At 46.2% G+C, this 18,294-nt stretch overlaps 1 protein-coding gene across 15 annotated transcripts in view; it reads right to left on the bottom strand.

The window, feature by feature from the left end:
* Positions 1 to 3,513: 3,513 nt before the first annotated feature.
* The window catches only part of USF3 (upstream transcription factor family member 3), a 36,102-nt gene continuing 21,321 nt past the window's right edge, over positions 3,514 to 18,294 (bottom strand). For 6 of the 15 annotated variants that reach the window (XR_003924146.2, XR_003924154.2, XR_003924155.2 and 3 more), the window contains 2 exons: positions 9,657 to 17,452; positions 3,514 to 6,497 (listed from right to left, as the gene is read on the bottom strand). Coding sequence is in view for 1 of the 15 variants with exons in the window: in XM_030019468.2 (XP_029875328.1) it covers positions 10,983 to 17,452 (6,470 nt within the window). In the remaining 14 variants the exon portion in view is untranslated. Of the gene's footprint in view, positions 6,498 to 9,273; positions 17,453 to 18,294 lie in introns of those variants that run through there. The other 9 variants (XR_003924149.2, XR_003924152.2, XR_003924147.2 and 6 more) reach the window with 9 other exon arrangements.

Raw genomic sequence — 18,294 nt, 5'->3', positions numbered from 1 at the left:
GCACAGTATGCAAATGGCAAGGTGGTAGCAGTGCGGGAGAGAGAGGCTGGAGAACAGCACAGAACAAGCAGAAAAACATGAGAATTAAATTAAATACAAGGAAAGGCACCTCAAGCCTAAGAGGTGGGAGGAAGGGTTGGAATCGTTTCCCTGCTGCTTCTGTGCCTCCAGCTTGATGCATCAATTTTTAAAATTTCCTCTTAGCTTTGCTCTGCCTGTTGGTTTCTGTTTGTACTTCAATTCTCCCACTCAGCGGCCGCATGGCTCAGCCTGATGCCGTGGCTGCAGGGGTATCTCGATGGTTCTGGCTGGTGAGATGTCTGGCTGGGCACCTGGGCAGCTCTGTGTCTCCCAGCTGTCCTCATCAAGCTGGGCTATGCAGCACCTCCGCACCTGAAATGCGGCTTGTACCTTTAGTCCCACTGCCCTTCACTGGGTGACTGCCCTCGGGGAAGGAAGGAGGGCTCCCTGGGTAGGTGGGGGACCGATGTTCCCTGATCTGCAGGTGTCACAGTGTTAGTCGGAGGTGTGGAGGGAGAAAAGCAAAGCAGTTGATGTGTGGGTTGTGTTAGGAGGTGGGGGCCCTTCTGCTGCCCATGGGCCAGTAGCGGGGTCCCTGCTTCCCCCATCATGTGCTCATCCCTCCTATGCTCAGTACAAACTGCTGTAACAACTCCTGAAAGGGAAGCAAACGGTTCAGTTTCCTGGTGAACCCCCTCAGTGGGTTTAAGTGGCTTGCTGCAGGGGTCGAGGGGCTTGAAGGAAGCAGGAGCTGGCCTGGCTGGAAGTGGCGGCTGCCAGAGTAACTCTCCATATGTTGTGGAAGCTGTACGTGCCCGGGAATATCTGCCCTAAGCTCTCCGCAGTTGGTCATTAAATACTCAGGCTTATTTGCCCTGTCATGAGATATTTGCTGTTTTTATAAGCAAAAGAGCTACCAACACTCGGCTTTGTATAATTGTTGTGTTACACCACCTGCAATGCCCTCCCCATTCCCACACCAGCCTAGGCCTCTAATATTTTTCCCAAGTAAAAGCTGATGCAGGGCTGTGGCTGGGTCAAGCAATTCTGCAGGGCCAGAAAGCTGCCACCAGGCCGGCTCTGCTCTACCTTGCCCGATAGCAATGTGACCTGCCTCTTGCCTCTGCTGTGCTCTTCTCTTTACGCAGCGCCCGGGCGCCCAAAGGTGTCAGGAAACGTAGGTAAAGTTGTTCTGTCGGGTACAACTCAAGCTTTTGTATAACGATAATAAAACCTCCTCATAGTTTAGGGAAGCTATTAGGATCTTGTGAGCTGACAGTGTTACAGCTACCACCAAAACCTCTGGGATGGTAGAAGAGCAGACAAGGCAGGGGGAATATGCTGCGTTTTGAAATGTGAAGGCACAGTTTTAGGAGAAATGTTAACTTGTCCACAGCTAAATGTAGATTTTGTGCCTATTAAAACAGCAGTACCTACACTGAGCAAAAGGGTCTTTGGTGGGGGGAAGTGAGCAATGACAGCAACAGGGAGATACTGAGTTTATCCATGACACGAACAGGCTGTATTTGAGACTGAGGTATGCTGCCTGTGGGTATGCTCCACCTCTAGCTTAAGATGGGGGAAAAACACTTTGAGCCAGTTTCACTTGTGGTTTTTTTGTATGTGGTTTCCCTCACGTACACACGCCTGTGGCCGCACCAAGCGTTTGTGTGAGCCCAGCAGACCCGAGGGCCCCCAGCAGCTTTCAGCGTGGAGGGCTGACAAGCGGGACCCTCACTCCCCCAGTGCGCTGCTGGGGCCTCGGTGGAAACTGCGCCAGCAGCCCTGCTCCATCTCCCACAGGTAAGCACCGCACCCGTGTCTGTAGTTAGCCAGCGGTGAGGGCATCAGAAGGTATTCAGATGTCTTGTGTCCTGCTTCCCCTCCTCTCTACTATGATAGCAGGTCTCTGCAGCAGGAAACTCCATCTTTATGCAGTGTGCTGGCACAACTCTGACACTGAAGCTGGGGCTGTTGCTCGTGGGTAGTGTTCAGTGCAGTTAACTAGCCCTGCCTGCCAGCTCTCGGGCCTGAGCTGCCCTCTCAAGGCAGGGAAATTGGGCTGAGAGTAGGTTACTATGACTGCTCGGAGACCGTCCTTAGTCCTGCACATGTTGTCTTGATGTTCTGAACTACAGTGATCTCTGAACACAGCCTCCTCATTAAACTATAGATACTGGCTGTTGCTGAAGTAACAAAATAGCAGCTCATTTGTCTTAATACTAAATTTTAATTAAAAAAAAAAAAAAATTCCATGAGGGCATCTTCCCTGTCCACCAGAATTTTGAGGTTTACAAGCAAGGCATTGTGGAGCCCCCGAAAGCAATTGTTTCCTAGCAATTCTGTCAACTCCTCCTGTATTATGCAGCCTCCCACAAAGCCTTTACTTACCTTGCAGCCTCTCTGCACCCGTCTCATTCAAACCACATCCTTTAGATTCAAACTGTGATAAAAGAACTATCGTAGAGCACTTTACAACTAATATGGCAATGCATGATGAGAAGCATTTTATAAAGCTGATGTTGTGTCTTAACACAGTGATCACTGTCATCTGGGTAGGGACAGCACCTGCCACATGTTACTTAGATACTTCATTATCAGTTTGTTTCTTCTGGATTATGTAGTGTTCTATATCCAGATAAAGTGGTGCATAGCTCTGGTCTATATCATAGAATGGTTTGGGTTGGAAGGGACCTTAAAGATCATCTAGTTCCACCCCCTCGCCATAGGCAGGGACACCTTCCACTAGACCAGGCTGCTCAAAGCCCCATCCAACCTGGCCTTGAACGCTTCCAGACTTTCAGGGCTGTGAGCGCACATTGCTGGGTCATGTTGAGCTTCTCATCAACCAACACCCCCAAGTCCTTCTCTGCAGGACTGCTCTCAATCCACTCATAGCCCAGCCTGTATCTGTGCTTGGGATTGCCCTGACCCACGTGCAGGACCTCCTGCTTAGCCTTGTTGAACTTCACGAGGTTTGCACGGGACCACCTCTCAAGCCTGCCCAGGTCCCTCTGGATGGCATCCCTTCCCTCCAGCGTGTCGACCGCACCACACAGCTTGGTGTTGTCAGCAAACTTGCTGAGGGTGCGCTCGATCCCACTGTCCATGTTGCTGACAAAGATGTTAAACAGCGCCGGTCCCAATACTGACCCCTGAGGAACACCACTTGTCACTGCTCTCCACTTGGACATTGAGCTGTTGACCGCAACTCTCTGAGTGCGGCCAATTCCTTATCCACTGAGTGGTCCATCCGTCAAATCCATGTCTCTAAATTGGAGAGACAAGGATGTTGTGTGGGACAGTGTCAAATGCTTTGCACATGCATATGCGGAGAATATACATACACATATGCAGTGAATACACATCAGTGGAGAACTATGACTAAATTCCCAGTCTCAAAAAAAAAAAAGCTTTTATTTTCACCTATCCTGAAGAGTGAAATGCGTGGCTTTCTCTGGGGAAAGAAGTTGTACCAACAAGAATACAGTATTCAAAGAGCATTTTTGGTTTTTTTAATAAAATACTATCATGTTCATATCTATACAAATAATTATTACAACTATTAAACAAAGTATTACATTTAACAATAGAAATCTCAGAACTCTGAACAAGATCATGGTTTGGGATATTTACACCTGAATGCAACACATTTGTAAAAAGATGTCAAAATAAACAGAACAAGATCTTATTTACAATTGGAAGATGATGTTCCTGTTCATTCATTATAGATTTCTACTGCAGAGTTCCTTTTTTCCATTACAAAATAGTAAGGACTTTCCACCGAGGCTGTATCCAAGTAATTTACAGCTGTATAAAACAGAAGCACAACAGAAAACTCTGGACTGAATATAAATAATTTACACCATGGAGGGCAACAGCATCTTTGATTAATCTCCTGTGGCAAAATCTGTATTTGCTGCCCTTCTCACAGTGAGCGGGCGAGAATGGGGGTACAGCCCACTGCGGGCTTGGTTGTTTCATATTTGTGATTGCCGAAACAGCAGCGCATATTGCAAACTTGGAAACCTACTTGTAAAAATACTTCTGGTGAGGCAGAAAGAAAAGCTTTTTTTTTTTAAATTTATCTCATAAAAACTGGTATCAGCAAATAATAAATGGCTTCTGTGTAACGAAGCAGGGCTTGTTTGGTATTGTCATGACCAAAAACCTCTGCTAAATCTCTCACCGCTTCACAGAATAACTTGCTTTCAGTATAAGTAGTGGGAATAAAGTGTTGGTGCTCTGAGGTTTTAGATTTACTCTAGGGATCACAGAGGCAGTAGGAGGTCGAAAACACCCTCACACGCAAACCTGTGTCTGCACTGGCGCTCCTGTCCATGTGGCTGCTACCTGTGCTGGAGCAGTGGCAGTGGGAGAAGGGAACAGCAGTAGTAGACCACTTAGGTTAGGTGATGATAAAGAATGGAGCTCCTTATATCGCTGTATCAGAAAACAACACAAATTTTGACAGATTTGGTATAAATAGATGCAAAGCTACTCTGTCTTTCCAGTCAAAGTGAGATCATTAAGAAAGTGATGAGCATGAAACTTATTTGGGGAATAGCAAAACATCACAGCTCTTAGCCCAGCTGCCTACGCTCAGTCATGCAGAAACAGCGTGAGTTTGTGACCAAGTCCTTGAGCCAGGGCTGCGCGAGTACCTCTGCGTAAGGTGAGAAGAGAACAGGAGATCAGAAATAACAAAACGACCCCTTTTCTCCAGCAATGCCCTCTGCAGTTGCCCTGACACGATTTGTTTCCTGCAACAGCACTACAGTCACCAACCACAGCAGCAGCAGCGCAGCTTTAAAGTGCAGTAGGAAATCTGTGCAAAATTCAGGAGGCTCTGTACTAGCACGGTGTGGTTTTGTTGTTTTTTTTTTTCAGAGAGGTGCTCTTCCACCTGGGCAGCAGCATAGTGACTGGAGCAGGAGCTAGAAAACACATTCCAGTAAGGCTCAGCCACCAGCTCAAATTACTTCAGTTCTCGGTTCCCTTAGCTGTTCTTAAATGAGGTCCTTTCTCTCAATGAAAAGGTATATAAATGTTAATATGTTACTGTTTTATTACCTGCTTTCAACTTAGTCTGACTCTGCTCTTACTCTCCTAGGCTTCTTAAGGGATTAATCAAGGACTACAGAGACAAGGGTGCAGCCCAGCCCTACAGCCGTTGCTATTGTCGGAAGTCACTTAGGCCAAGCTGAAAGCCACAGCTCCACAACGCTTGTCAGCTGTGGCAGTCCCACCCTAGAGGTAGTGCTGAACCTTTCCCTTCGGCTGCTTATTTTGCTAAATTAAGCAGTACTGGGTATTTTTCCTTTCTTCAAAGCCAAAACAAAACCCCCACTTAGTGTAAGTAACCTTCAAAAAGGTATTATGGACGAGAAAATGCCGTTCTCCACATAACAAATTGCAATTAAAACCACAAAATCTTTCCCAAATATATCTTGAAAAACAAAAGAACTGTTAATTGCCAGGTAATTTTTAGGAGGAAAAGATAACAAATTGTTGCTGTCGTAGATGTTTGCTGAAGAAAATGTATTTGTTTGTCAAATTGTTATTATAACAAGTAAAACAGAATTATTTGATCTGCCAAACTTACAGAAGCTCCTTTTTCAAACTTCTTTTTTTTTTTTTCTCCCCCAAAAAACATGTATTGAGGTAAGGCGAGCCTTCCTTAAAGTCTTATCAACCTGATACCTAAACACAACAGCTTCAATGGTAGGGGAAAGGAAAAATAAAAGAAAAAAGAAAGAAAAAAAAGAATGGCAAAGATGATGCAATCGTTCCTCTTCCTGAGAACAGAGCCCAAAGCCCTGGGAAAGGGCCAGAGGTCAGAAGCTGAAACACCGACCTGTCAGTGGCACAAACTGACCTACAAAACTAAACGCAAGAAGCCTGGTCCATGTGGAACGGCAGGGGTGATTAGTTTACCAAGAGGAAAACCAAAACAATTTCATAATTAAAAAATAACAAAAATTACTTAACATCTAATTTCCTCTCTTTTGATGTGAAATATCCAGTCCATGCACTGTTCTGCCTAAAGGCATATGAGCATGAACATGCGAGAAGCTGAAATCTGTGGCAAACCCACAAGCTGCTCTTAAGCCAGGGGACCTGCCCAGATTCAGCGTTCAAAGACCGTCTTGGACAGTCAATTAGACCAAAAGACTGCACAATAGAGCCAATTTTTCTTTAATTAAATTGATCTAAAAAGCCAGTCAGAATTGTAAACAACGGAATTTGGACAAGTGCATTTATATGAAGCTCAAGCAGATACATCTGCCTACCTCTCTTTTCACAGCAGCCTTCCTGATCCCACACCAACGCCACAGGATCATTTAGTATCACTTATGGCACATAAAAAGACTCACACTTGTATGTGGCTGAACTTCAACAGAAATTGCCATGTTCAAGGAGGGTAATGAAATGGTATTTCTCCATCCTGGTCGCGGCAGATTTCAGAAAAAGTCCTCAGAAGGACAACAAAGTGGCATGGCAATTAACGCAGGAATTGCTGTGCCCTGTCACAACAATGTGAGGTACAAGTGTCTAGAGAAGACTGACAGTCACATGGTAATTACTTTTGAGCCACATACTGCAAAACCGTGCAGTTCCTGCAAAATCGCAAGTCTTTGTATGACTAAAATGCCTGTGCTGTGATTACCTGCGCTACAGGTATCCTGTGAACAAGGTCGCTATTCTTGGTCATCTTTGTAAACAGAAAAGGGGCACGTGAAAGTTACTGGCACAGTTACTGCCTCTTCAGAAAATGATGTAAAACATTTTAAAAAAAAAAGCCAAAATCACAGCTGACATTCTACTGTGAATACTCAGGATCGCATTTAACCTCGATATAACACCAGTGAAATTAACAGTGAAATCAATATGAAGGAATAAATATATAGAATAGAATAGAACAGAACAGAACAGACTATTTCAGTTGGGAGGGACCTACAACGATCATCTAATCCAACTGCCTGACCACTTCAGGGCTCACCAAAAGTTAAAGCATGTTGTTAAGAGCATTGTCAAAACGCCTCCCAAACACTGACAGGCTCGGGGCATCGACCACCTCTCTAGGAAGCCTGGTCCAGTGTCTGACCACCCTCTCGGTAAAGAAATGCTCCCTGATGTCCAGTCCAAACCTCCCCCAGTGCAGCTTTGAACCATTCCCACGAGTCCTACCCCTGGATCCCAGGGAGAAGAGCTCGGCATCTCCCTCTCCACTTCCCCACCTCAGGAAGCTGTAGAGAGCGACGAAGTCGCCCCTCAGCCTCCTCTTCTCCAAACTAGATGAGCCCAGAGCTGCTCCTCAGAGGACATGCCTTCCAGCCCTGTCACCAGCTTTGTTGCCCTCCTCTGGACGCACTCAAGGACCTTCACGTCCTTCTTAAACTGCGCGGCCCAGAACGGCACACAGCACTCAAGGAGTGCACACACCGCTGGCTCGCATTGAGCCTGCTGTCGACCAGCCCCCCCAGATCCCTTTCTGAAGAGCTGCTCTCCAGCCACTCCTCTCCCAATTTACACTCGTGCCCAGCGTTACACCGTCCCAGGTGCAGAATCCGGCATTTGGACTTGTTAAATTTCATTCCGCTAATGATAGCCCAATGCTCCAATCTATCTAGATCCCTCCGCAAGGCCCCTTATCCCTCCAGAGAGTCAACTGCACCTCCCAGTTCGGTATCATCAGCAAACTTGCTAATGGTGCATTCAACTCCTGCATCCAGATCGTTGATAAATACATTGAACAGAACTGGCCCTAGAATTGAACCCTGAGGAACACTCCTGGTGACAGGTCACCAGCCAGACGTAGCCCCGTTCCCTACAACCCCTTGAGCTCTGCCCTTCAGTCAGTTCTTCACCCAGCACACCGTCAACCTGCTCATCCCACAGCTGGACAGCTTGTCCAAGAAGGATGCTGTGAGGGACAGTATCAAAAGCCTTACTAAAATCCAGAAAAAACTACATCCACTGCCCTCCCTTCATCCATTAGGCGGGTGACCCTAACACAGAAGGATATCAAACGAATTAAACAGGACTTTCCCTTTGTGAACCCACGTTGACTGTGCCTGATGATTGCATTGTTCTTGAAATGCCTTTCGATAGTACCCAGTATAATCTTCTCCATAATTTTTCCAGGAACAGAGGTTAGACTAACAGGTCTGTAGCTCCCTGGGCTCTTCCCTCACATCCTTCTTGCAAATTGGAATAACACTGGCTGGCTTCCAGTCAGCAGGGACCTCCCTGGACTCCCAAGACCTTTGGTAGATGATCGAGAGGGGTCTTGCCATAACATCCCCTAGCTCCTTCAGTACTCTGGGATGAATCCCATCAGGCCCCATGGACTTGTGAATGTTCAGCTGTTGCAACTGGTCTGTGTCAGTTTACAAGCTCACTCCTGTTTTCAAAGACATCATGAAGTAGCATAGATTTCCCAGCAGAGGAAACTAATGTGGTACTATGTGAATGCCTGGAATGATGAACAAGACTAACTTCTTTATATAAAGTCCTGAAAGCCAGGACTTAATTTTTCACTACTTTGTCCCGAAAGCCAAATACACCATTGCACACACAATGCCATTTAAAGAGACCAAGAATGGTGGTTTTGCTTCCCTCCTAAAGGTCTAGAGTATGTAACACACAGCGCAGCTGCCGCTTCAATACCCCTGTCTTTATCATCCGCAACCCACGGAGCCACTCATTGTTATGGAACTCATTTCACCACCTGAGGGATCTACCGAGTTAGGGAGATCAATTTGATGTTGAGGACTGACCATCATGCCTAACCCTCCTGCTCTGCACAGGCCAGCTGCTGCCACTCGGTCAGTAACTACACTTGGCAGCCCATTTCACAGTCGAACTCAAGACAAGATGCCTTGCTGTGAAGTGAATCAAATATTCAATCTATTATTGTTAAGAAACACAGAGAACTGATGCACCACTTAGACTTAGTGTCCTAAGATAAGCTCCATCTGAATTAAAAAGTGATTCCCAATCAGAATCAGAACCGTTTCACTTAACTTTGCAGAAGAACATCAGACCCCAGGTTACAAGAGCGGAGACACTGTCAGGATGGACTACAGACACAGCCCAATTATTTTTTATGCTAAAGCCTCTTTACTTTCCTGGATTGGCATAAAAGGACTTAGCAAAAACGAGGCCTGGGCAGTCAAGCTGTGGAAAAGCCTTTCAGGTCCCTCTTTGTGGGTCCTGTTCTCAGAGATGGAGGAATATCTATCTTTCTACCTTTCAAATTAAAAAAAAAAAAAAAAAAAAAAAAAATCCCTAAAAAAACCCCAGGGAGTCTGCTCCTCCCCACCCCCCCCCCAGAAGAGGCATTGGGGAAGAACCTGTGACAGGTTCCAGGAGCAGCAAGACGACGCACTGGTGGGCAACACACAAGTGTTTCAAGCTTGCCCTGCCCAGAGAAGAGGCCCTGGAGCAGTTTTTGCCACTCCCTGGCTGGTAGGGGTAGGACTGCATACAAGGAAACCTGAAGTTACTCTGTTATTTGAAGAATCAAAACCAGAATGGTATTTCTAAGCACATAAAAATAAAAGACAAATATTTCTGCCTTGTTTGAAGAAAAAAGCACACTGCAGAGCCATTAAATAAATAAAACATACCTAGTTCTTCCCTTTCCTTTAAAAGAAACGGGACCGAAATTTGTGAAAGTACTGGATGCTCAGCCAGCGCACGCCCATTCACTCCATCTCTCACGCACATACAAGCGCATCCGCCTTCCTCATGGTGCTCAAATCACAACTTCTTCCTGGTATGCAGCGTTTCAGTCTTGACACGTTCCTCCTTCTGCCACAATCATACGGGTTTAGACAAAAGGTGCATTCAAGTGCAGAGTACTGATATTAACGCGGGCCCCGATAAGTAAAAACTATGCCCCCAGGGTTCCCCGCTCATTTTGCGGGATGCCACAGGCTCAGTTCTCCTCCCATGTGCTGCCTGGTACAACAAAAGGCTGTCACTCACAGAAGCCAGAAAGCTGGTGTTTGAGCATGGGCCAAAGAAAAGGGGGGGGGGGGGGGGGGGGGGGTGTGGGGAAAAAAAAAAGACATTAAGAAGGTGCTAAACAAGGTACAAAACCCACCCTGAGGTAACTTGCAGCATACGAACAATGAAATGGCAACAAATAGGACTACTGTCTCCACTGACTGCACCAGAAGGAGTCGTAAGCTACATTAAAATGTTGACCACGTTCAGCAGTAACAGAAGCCATTGTTAAAACAGATCCAAACAAAATTCTTCTTAGAAACAGAAAGTCATGGGTTAAAGAAATCTGAATTTTCTAAACCGGTATTTTTAATTGCTGACCATGGAAACACATAGTCATTTTTGCCAGATAAAGTCAGCCTTAAGTCAAGTGCATGTGACAAGCTTCAAACAGACAAAAGCTGCACAACAAATGCCTTTATCAATTAATGCTGCGTTAACACAGACTTGACTTGTGTTGAGGCTCCTGAAGATATTTTACAAAGGAAAAAGAGAAACCCAAGCCACTTCAAGTTCGTCTGTAGTTTCAGGAAAACGCATCAGAAATGAAACAAAATCTGTAGCGTTTATTTCCTGTCTCCCATACGGATGCTCTCACTCCTTTCTTTACATCCATGGATTACTGAGGGTGGCCCTTACCCTGGAACAATCGGACATCAAACTTGATTGTTGGAAAATCAACAACCAGTATTTGCACAGCTCTCAATGTTGCATCCTTACTGTTTACTAGTAAGTAAGCATTGCTATAGGCACTGGTGCTTTAAAGTTAGTAAGGTGGATGGAAATACAGTGTGTATATAAATACGGAAAGTACCCATATACATACATTTAGGCAAACAAACAGTGATGCTATGAATGGTCTCTTCAGGGACGCCAGTAAGATCCACTTTTTTCTTCTTAAATATATAAACAGCGCATCAGTCTAGAAGTCAGTCTATCAGTTTTCATACAGCTGAGCTGCAGTCGTGACCTAGAATATGGCTTATATTGTGGGCAGGTCGGTTTGAGGACTGCTTGGAAGAATCGGAAGCAGATGTGTTTGCAATGGAGAGCAAAGGCGACATTGCTGAGCCATCTGGAGGAAGAGCTGTGGCTATTTCTGGAAACAAAGATGTTAAGTTAAAATTGGATAAATGCGACGTGTTGGTCATGTGCATCGGCGGCATATCCGGAAGCAAAGGAAAACTTGGCTGAGCAAAACCAACAGGCCTGGGAGGAGACAAAATGGATCCAAATCGATTGTTTAAACTTCCACTACTCGGCTTCTCCGTGCTTGGGTTAGGAAACATTTGATTGGGAAAGTAAGGGATAGAAATGTCGTTGGAAAGGGTAGGGTGGGCAGGCGAGTAAGGTGGGTAGAAGGATGGCAGCGTATTCTGAGGATCGACCGGGATTAGAGCTGGTGTTCGAGTGGCACTAGGCTGAGTGACTGGTGGGATGAAAGAGGCGTTGGCATTTATCGGTGGATTCATGCCACCCTCTGGAATAAAAGGGAATCCAAAATTCTGAGAAAGAGTATGTTGGTCAGGGGCCGCATTATCGTTAGACACTTGAGGGCCATCAGACATAAATCGGACAATGCTTCCTCTTTTTTCTATCGCAGACTGCTGGCGCCCAAGGATCATACTGCCGCTGGTAGACAGGGGAAGATGGGGAAGACTAGGGTCAAAGACGTTTCCATGTCTTTGATTTCCGGATCGATTCCTTTCGGGCTGACGTATTTTAGAACCTCCATTATCTTGCAGAGGATGCCTCGACCGCTGAGTAACTGAAGAATTTGGCTGACGAACAGAAGGTTGCCCTTGCTCACCATTTCCGTGAGAAACTGCAGGGTGAGGGTGAGTTGGCCTCACGACTCCATGCATGTTGCTAGAAACAGGCGTATTCATGTGGCTCTTGGTTCCATGACTGTCTGTCATCCTCATGGGATTGGACTTCTGCACAGAGATGTTTGGGCTCGTGTTGCGACCCTGAATATCTCCCGAGGAAGAAGAACTCGAAAAAGGAATATTCAAAGAACTGTTCCTTGTGTTAATTGCACCAATAGACATGTCACAGCTCTCCCTACTCTGGCCGTCACCATCTCTTCGGATGTGGACGCTCTCCCGTGCTGGGGGACAGTTGTACTCAATTGTGGAGGAGGCGCCGCACTGCGTGTTCCTTTGATGTTCTGGGATTGATCTTTGGCTTCCGCTAACTTGATCTCCAAGGTGAGGGGCAAGTAAACTCTGCATAAAACTTTGGTGGCACGTGTTTTCATTTTCCCTTGATGGCAGGGCATTTCCTGTTGGAATACCCTGTACTGGCTGGTAGGGCAATCTCTTCTGTCTCTCTATGGATGGCCCAGTATTTTGACCAATTCGAAACGCTTGCGACTGCATGCCCCTGAGGGATGACACAGAATTACCAATTTCGCTGTTTCTCGAAGCCTGTACATCAAAATTGCCCGTCGGTTGCTGATTGGGTCCAGCTGGCTTGAATGTTTGACAATCAGAAAGCCGCTGCACATCTGAGCCAACTGTATGGTCGACAGATAAGCGGCCCTGCATATTATGAATCACCAACCCTTTATTTCTAGAAACATCAAGATAGCTTCTCATTTCAAGCTGGTCAGAAACCCTAGGGCCTTGGAGAGATATTCCTATTCTCTGTTCCGAGTTAGAGGGCGTCTTCCCAATGAGCGCCTCAGCAGAGTAGCTGGAAACTCTATTTCTTTCCTGCCTATGAGGGGTGCATGTCATATCTGAGGGTCTGGTTACGATACTTGCCTGGGACACCATTTGCTGCTCTAAGCCCCTTGAGGTCATAAGTCTCTGCATCTGATTGTGCCCTGACACGTGTTCAGAAGCTGAACCTTGCTGTCTGCTGCTAACATCTTGCTGCTGTTGATGCATAATATCCTGATTTATATGGCTCTGAGGGTGGTTATGATGGTTTCTGCTTGTTGCAGGATTTTCACAGTTCTTTTCAGGCTGGGAAGCTCCAAAGTGCTGCTGCATCTGCTGCTGCATTTGCTGGTGGTGAGGATGAGGCTGACCACCTTTTTGCCGTGTTTGATCGCTTCCGTGGTGTTTTTGCTGTAGAGAAAGTTGTGTGGCTTGTGTTCCCTGGATGAGATTTCGTTTCTTTTGCATCTGCACCTCCTGCTGTATTGTTCGCTGTTGGTGGACACTGTGGGGTTGAGAGTGGACTGAGTTTTCCCCGTGAGTGACGTGGTGCTGCAGCTGATACAAGTGGTGCCTTTCTCTTAACTGACCAGCCTGCTGTTGCTTTAAGTATGGATGATTACTGTGAAGGTGAGATATGCCTGGAGCAGGAACGTGTTGAATCGGCTGCAAGTGCTGCCCTGCCTGGCCTTGCTGCTCTGAAATTGAGGGCTGAGAACCACACTGAACTTCCGTTTGTCTCAAAGCTGGTGTTACAAAATTGCTGTTGGATGGGAATAACCTATTGAGGCCATCGGTGTGCCCTTGATTGCTCACTGATGCCACTGAATTGGATGAATTGGGAGGAATCTGATTGACTAGCATCTGTGTTTGATCAGCAATACTCTCCGGTGTTCGGTTCATCAGCGCCATCCCTTCAAGCCTTATGGGCGCTGTCTGGCACTGCTTTTGCCTCTTTGCCGTAGAAAGCAGAAGGTCGTCTTGAACAGCCCGCTTGGCAGAGTCTTTGCGACCTTCGTGATTTTGCTGCTTTAAGTGCGATTCCTGCAGCTGGGGAGCCTGCATGGTGCTTGCCCTAATAGCATTCAGTTGTTCCTGAGCATATTCACTCATCATAGCGGGTCCTGGAGACTGATTGACATACGTGCTAGATGGGAGGGAGAGGCTCACCGTTGCAGGGACACTTGCTGGCTCTGAAGACTGGGATAAACTCGAGCAGCTCACAAGGGGATGGACAATGCGACTCTGGTGTATTAGATTATTCACGCTTAAACTGGTTAGGCTTGGTGACTGGGAAGCAGAAATCTGCAAAGAAGTGTTTGAGGTTTCTGCGCCTCCTACAGAGCAGCTTGGCTTTTCAACCTGTCTATCGACGTTTGTCTGTACTGTATCTTGAGCACTGAATTTGTTTGGTGCTGCTTCCAACGGCCCTGCGTTGTTTTCTTTCACTGGTTGAGGTTTAAAAGGCTGTTGCTCTCTCTCCAAAGGTGCAACCTCAGTTGACTTAGAGATGGCATCCCTCATGTTAACCTGTATTCCTCCTCCACCTTTCTCAAGGTTTTCCTGGTCAAAAATAGCTCTCGCTGCAAGAGCTACAATGTCGGTCTGTTCTGAAAATGTGCAGCTATTACAGGTACTGGTTGAGGTGCTGCTAGTAACGTCTTCTCTGGTGGTATCTGGCAACATAGATGCAACCGAGAATCCTCGACTGCTGCCAGAGCTAGTTGACATCGGGGAGTCTGCCTGCCTGCTAGCGATAAGGGAAGCACTGACTACTTCCTGATCGGAAATGCAGGAGTGATGCTGGGAGAGAGTATCACCTTCCGTGTTCATTAGCAAGAGTTCCTGCTTCTCAGGCAAATCAACATTTGATTCTGCTGATTTAGAGTTTTCCATGGGAAAATTAGAATGCTCCCCCTGAACAGTAAACGAAGAGGTTTTTTCCACAGCTGTTCTTTCTTTCGTGAGATCAGACAGCATTTTGGTTAGACCCTGCCCTTCTAACAAGTCCGCATCTTGCATTACCACTGAGGAATCCTGCGCAACGTTGCAGGACTCTGAAATCGTTCCTGCCTTGGAAGCATGACCTGCTGTGCTGCTCTGTGCTGCTGACGTCCCAGCAACCTGAGAATGTGTCACATGTGCTTCGGTACAAGAGGACGTTAAGGTGCTGGGGGGTTCACAGGGTTTGGGAGATTCTGACAAGGCAGGGCCGGTTAGTGGACGGTTCTGAGACCCACGGGCCTGCTGGCGAGGAGCAGCATCTTTGGCAGTCGGCGGGACGAGCGCCGGCTGCTCTGACACCACGGACGCCAGCGGCGAGGAAGCGGGTGCCTCTGCCGAGCTCGGTTCGGGGACGGAGCAGGTTTTGGCTGCCTGTTCAGAGCTCGCAGTCTCTTTGGAATGACAGTCAGAAGCACTGACGCCACTCGATGCTGCCACACCGCTCGCCTGCGACGTCGTTAAAGCTTGCGGTACTGCTGGAGCGTTTTCAAGCAGCCCCTCGCCGCTTGAATGCTTTGCCGCCGTTTCCACGGGAGCACAGTCCACCTTCCCTGCGTCTTTGCAAGGAACTGCTGGGCAGGACACTTTACTGTTGACTGCCTGGTGTTTCTTTGTACTTGGCTTTTTATTTGTCCTTTTCGATTTTGCATTGGATGGCAAGCCAGCAGCCGCTTTTTTGGGGGAAGCATTTATTGAATTAGATGCACTAGTTAATACTGAAACCTCCGCGGGTACTGACGACGCCACAGAAGTTGGTAATGACACGCAGTTAACTGTGGCAATCTGGTTATTGACAGTTGTGGGATTGGTAGGGTGGCTGAGAGACAAGTGTAAGCAGCTCTGTCCAGCCATTTGCGATATGCTTTGATTGAGGTTAGCTAAAGCACCAAATGTATTGAGGGCAACATTGGTATTTGGATCTTCGCTGGTGGTGGGTTGAATAATTTGCATAGGGGCTTGATTTGAAGCTCCAGATGAAGACATCACAGGCTGCAATGCAAAAAGCTGCCCATTTAATGAGATAGTTTGAGGATGCTGTTGATTGGACATTGTAACTGAGAACGTTTGCGTAGAGCTAGAAGATGTCAAAGACGACGGTCTCGGTAATATATGGACAAGGTGTTTCCCTCCGAAAGTCTGTGGAAGAGATGCATTTTGTACAGAGCTGCTAGAGTTAGCGATTGCAGTCGGCCCATTCACAGGAACTCTTACAGAAGCAGAAGGCTGAGCGGAGAGGAGGGGAAGAGGATTCTGATTAGCAGCTTGTATAATTACAATTTGCTGACTAACATTTTGGCTGGGAACTTCCGCTCTCACAATCGGAGGGCACGGAGCGGGGTTTGGAGGCTGGAGAATGATGACGTTCTGGTTAGCTGGTGCTCCTGTAACAGCTGACACGACTGGCTGAGCCATCTGAATCACCTGCATAGCTGAATTTAATGGAAGGATATTTCCTGCAGCCTGAGTTTTAACCTGTGGCTGGCTGATTAACGGCTGCATAGGTAAGGGTGGGCAGGACGGTAAGGTAACCACAATCTGTTCAGCTGCCTGGCCATCCGCCGGCAGAGAAGTATTCAAACTGATACTTGTAGTCAAAGGCCTGCTATGAGCAGAAGATACAGTACCAGCACCATTAACGGGCTCGTTTAATAGTGCAGTCATTATACCGGATGGCGTTTGGCTTAGTGGCTGAACAGTATTTCCCGCTAGCTGCAAAGTTGTCCACGTGGTCTGTGTGTTTCCAGCTGAAGGCATCCGTGTAAGGCTACTCATATTTTTCAAGTCTGAAGTGCCAACACCTGAAGAGCCTGAAAAAGTCCAGCAGTTCTCTAAGGGACTGGCAGGCAGAGTGCTTACTGCCGTCACAGCCTTAACTCCTTCTGCTGCAGAAGACACAGGCATTCCAGCACTACTTACTAAGTCTGTACTTTTGAGGACGTTTACAGAGGGAAAACTCTCTGCAGTAGACAGTCTCACAGACGGCACACAAGCTGTGTCCGTGGTTGAAATGACACAGCTTTCCTGAAGGTCACTCCTCGAACTGTGTGTATTTGAGCAAGTTGCATTCACCTGTTGAACTTGGGAGGCTTCCGTGGAGGCACTGGAAGGAAGGCTGATTCCCTGCAGGAGTGTTTTCTTTGTTAATTTAGTGCCCTCATCATCGTTTTTCCTTTTGGGGAGATTTTGATCATTCTGTGGTGCATTGTTTGAAGAACACTGCAGTTCCTGTTCTGTTCCGGATCGAGATGCGCTCTGCGAGCTGGCAGTAGCAGCGGCAAGCACACCTCGCTCGTTCTCCGGGGTGGAAAGCTCAAGAACGTTTCCTGCTGGAGCTGTCTGAGTGGATGCCAACGGAGAAACTGTAGTTTGCGACCATGGCTTGTTTTCTGTGGGATAAATACCAGAAATTGTCACAGGAGTCACTAGGTTGCAAGTTCTCTGGACTGGCACAACATTGGCTGTTTGCTTTTGTAAATTATGACCAACATTAAACGTTATTCCCTGGACAGATGCTCCCTGGTTATTTCCGTTGGGTTGACTCCCATTTGAATAGACAATGATGTTCTTTTGAACCTGATCACCGGGAATAACAACCGAGACTTTCGCATTCTTGAGATTTCCCTTCCAGTGGATTGTAGGGTCATCATACAGGCAAATATCATTTGCTTTCAGTAGTTCGATGTATCTCCCATTTTCCTTTTGCAGTTCATCCAACTGTTTCCGGAGTTTTTTTATCTCTTCAGCTACAAAACAGTGAGAGCACTCCATTACATCGGCACCACCGCAAATACTAGGTAATGTTCCCACATGACTTGGAGAGTAAATACTATGCAGTATTGAAATAAATTGTTAATAATGTATGCTCTCTTAAAATGGTTAACGTAACATAACTGAAGACTCTTCTCCTGATAAGCCTCTCTACTGAGCAGGAAAGTGAATGAACTTCACAGACTATTCTGTTACCAAAAGCAGGATGTGTCAAATTATTTAGTTAGAAAAAACATCAGGACTAACTTAGATGAAGCTGAACACAAATCAAACTGTTTAATTACCGAAAGAAATACAAGCACATTAATTTATCTTTTTCTTTTCCCTGCTCCTTTGCAAAGACTAAAACTGGTTTTATTTAATTGATAATCTCATGGCTTTCCAGGATGATTAAGTTTCATTACATCTAAAAATGATATGCAAAATTAAATACAAAGCACTTATGTAAAGCCACAAAAACCAGCAATACACTTGGAGATGGCTCACCTAACTAGGAAAATCACCTAGGTTTTTCAAACCCAATTACATCAACAAGATAAAAATAAACTATTTAGAATTCCATTCTATGGGTAGAAATAAAAATCACAAATTGCAACATTAGCTCTGAGAGTATTTCTGTCATACCTCCATCACTGTATTTTTACGCATCTGTTCAAGAAGATCTTATATGATGCATTATATTTTTATAAAATAGGCTGTTATCACTGCAGCATTTGAAAGGAAAAAAAAAAGCTCTATGCATGAAGGAAACTGTGTTTTCAATGAAAAAAATTGAACACTGAAGTTTGTCAGAAATCATTCTGGTCACTACAGTAGA

The sequence above is a fragment of the Aquila chrysaetos genome, chromosome 7 (assembly GCF_900496995.4).
Source record: "Aquila chrysaetos chrysaetos chromosome 7, bAquChr1.4, whole genome shotgun sequence".
Classification (NCBI taxonomy): domain Eukaryota; kingdom Metazoa; phylum Chordata; class Aves; order Accipitriformes; family Accipitridae; genus Aquila; species Aquila chrysaetos.
This window is presented reverse-complemented; position numbering and strand designations above follow the sequence as displayed.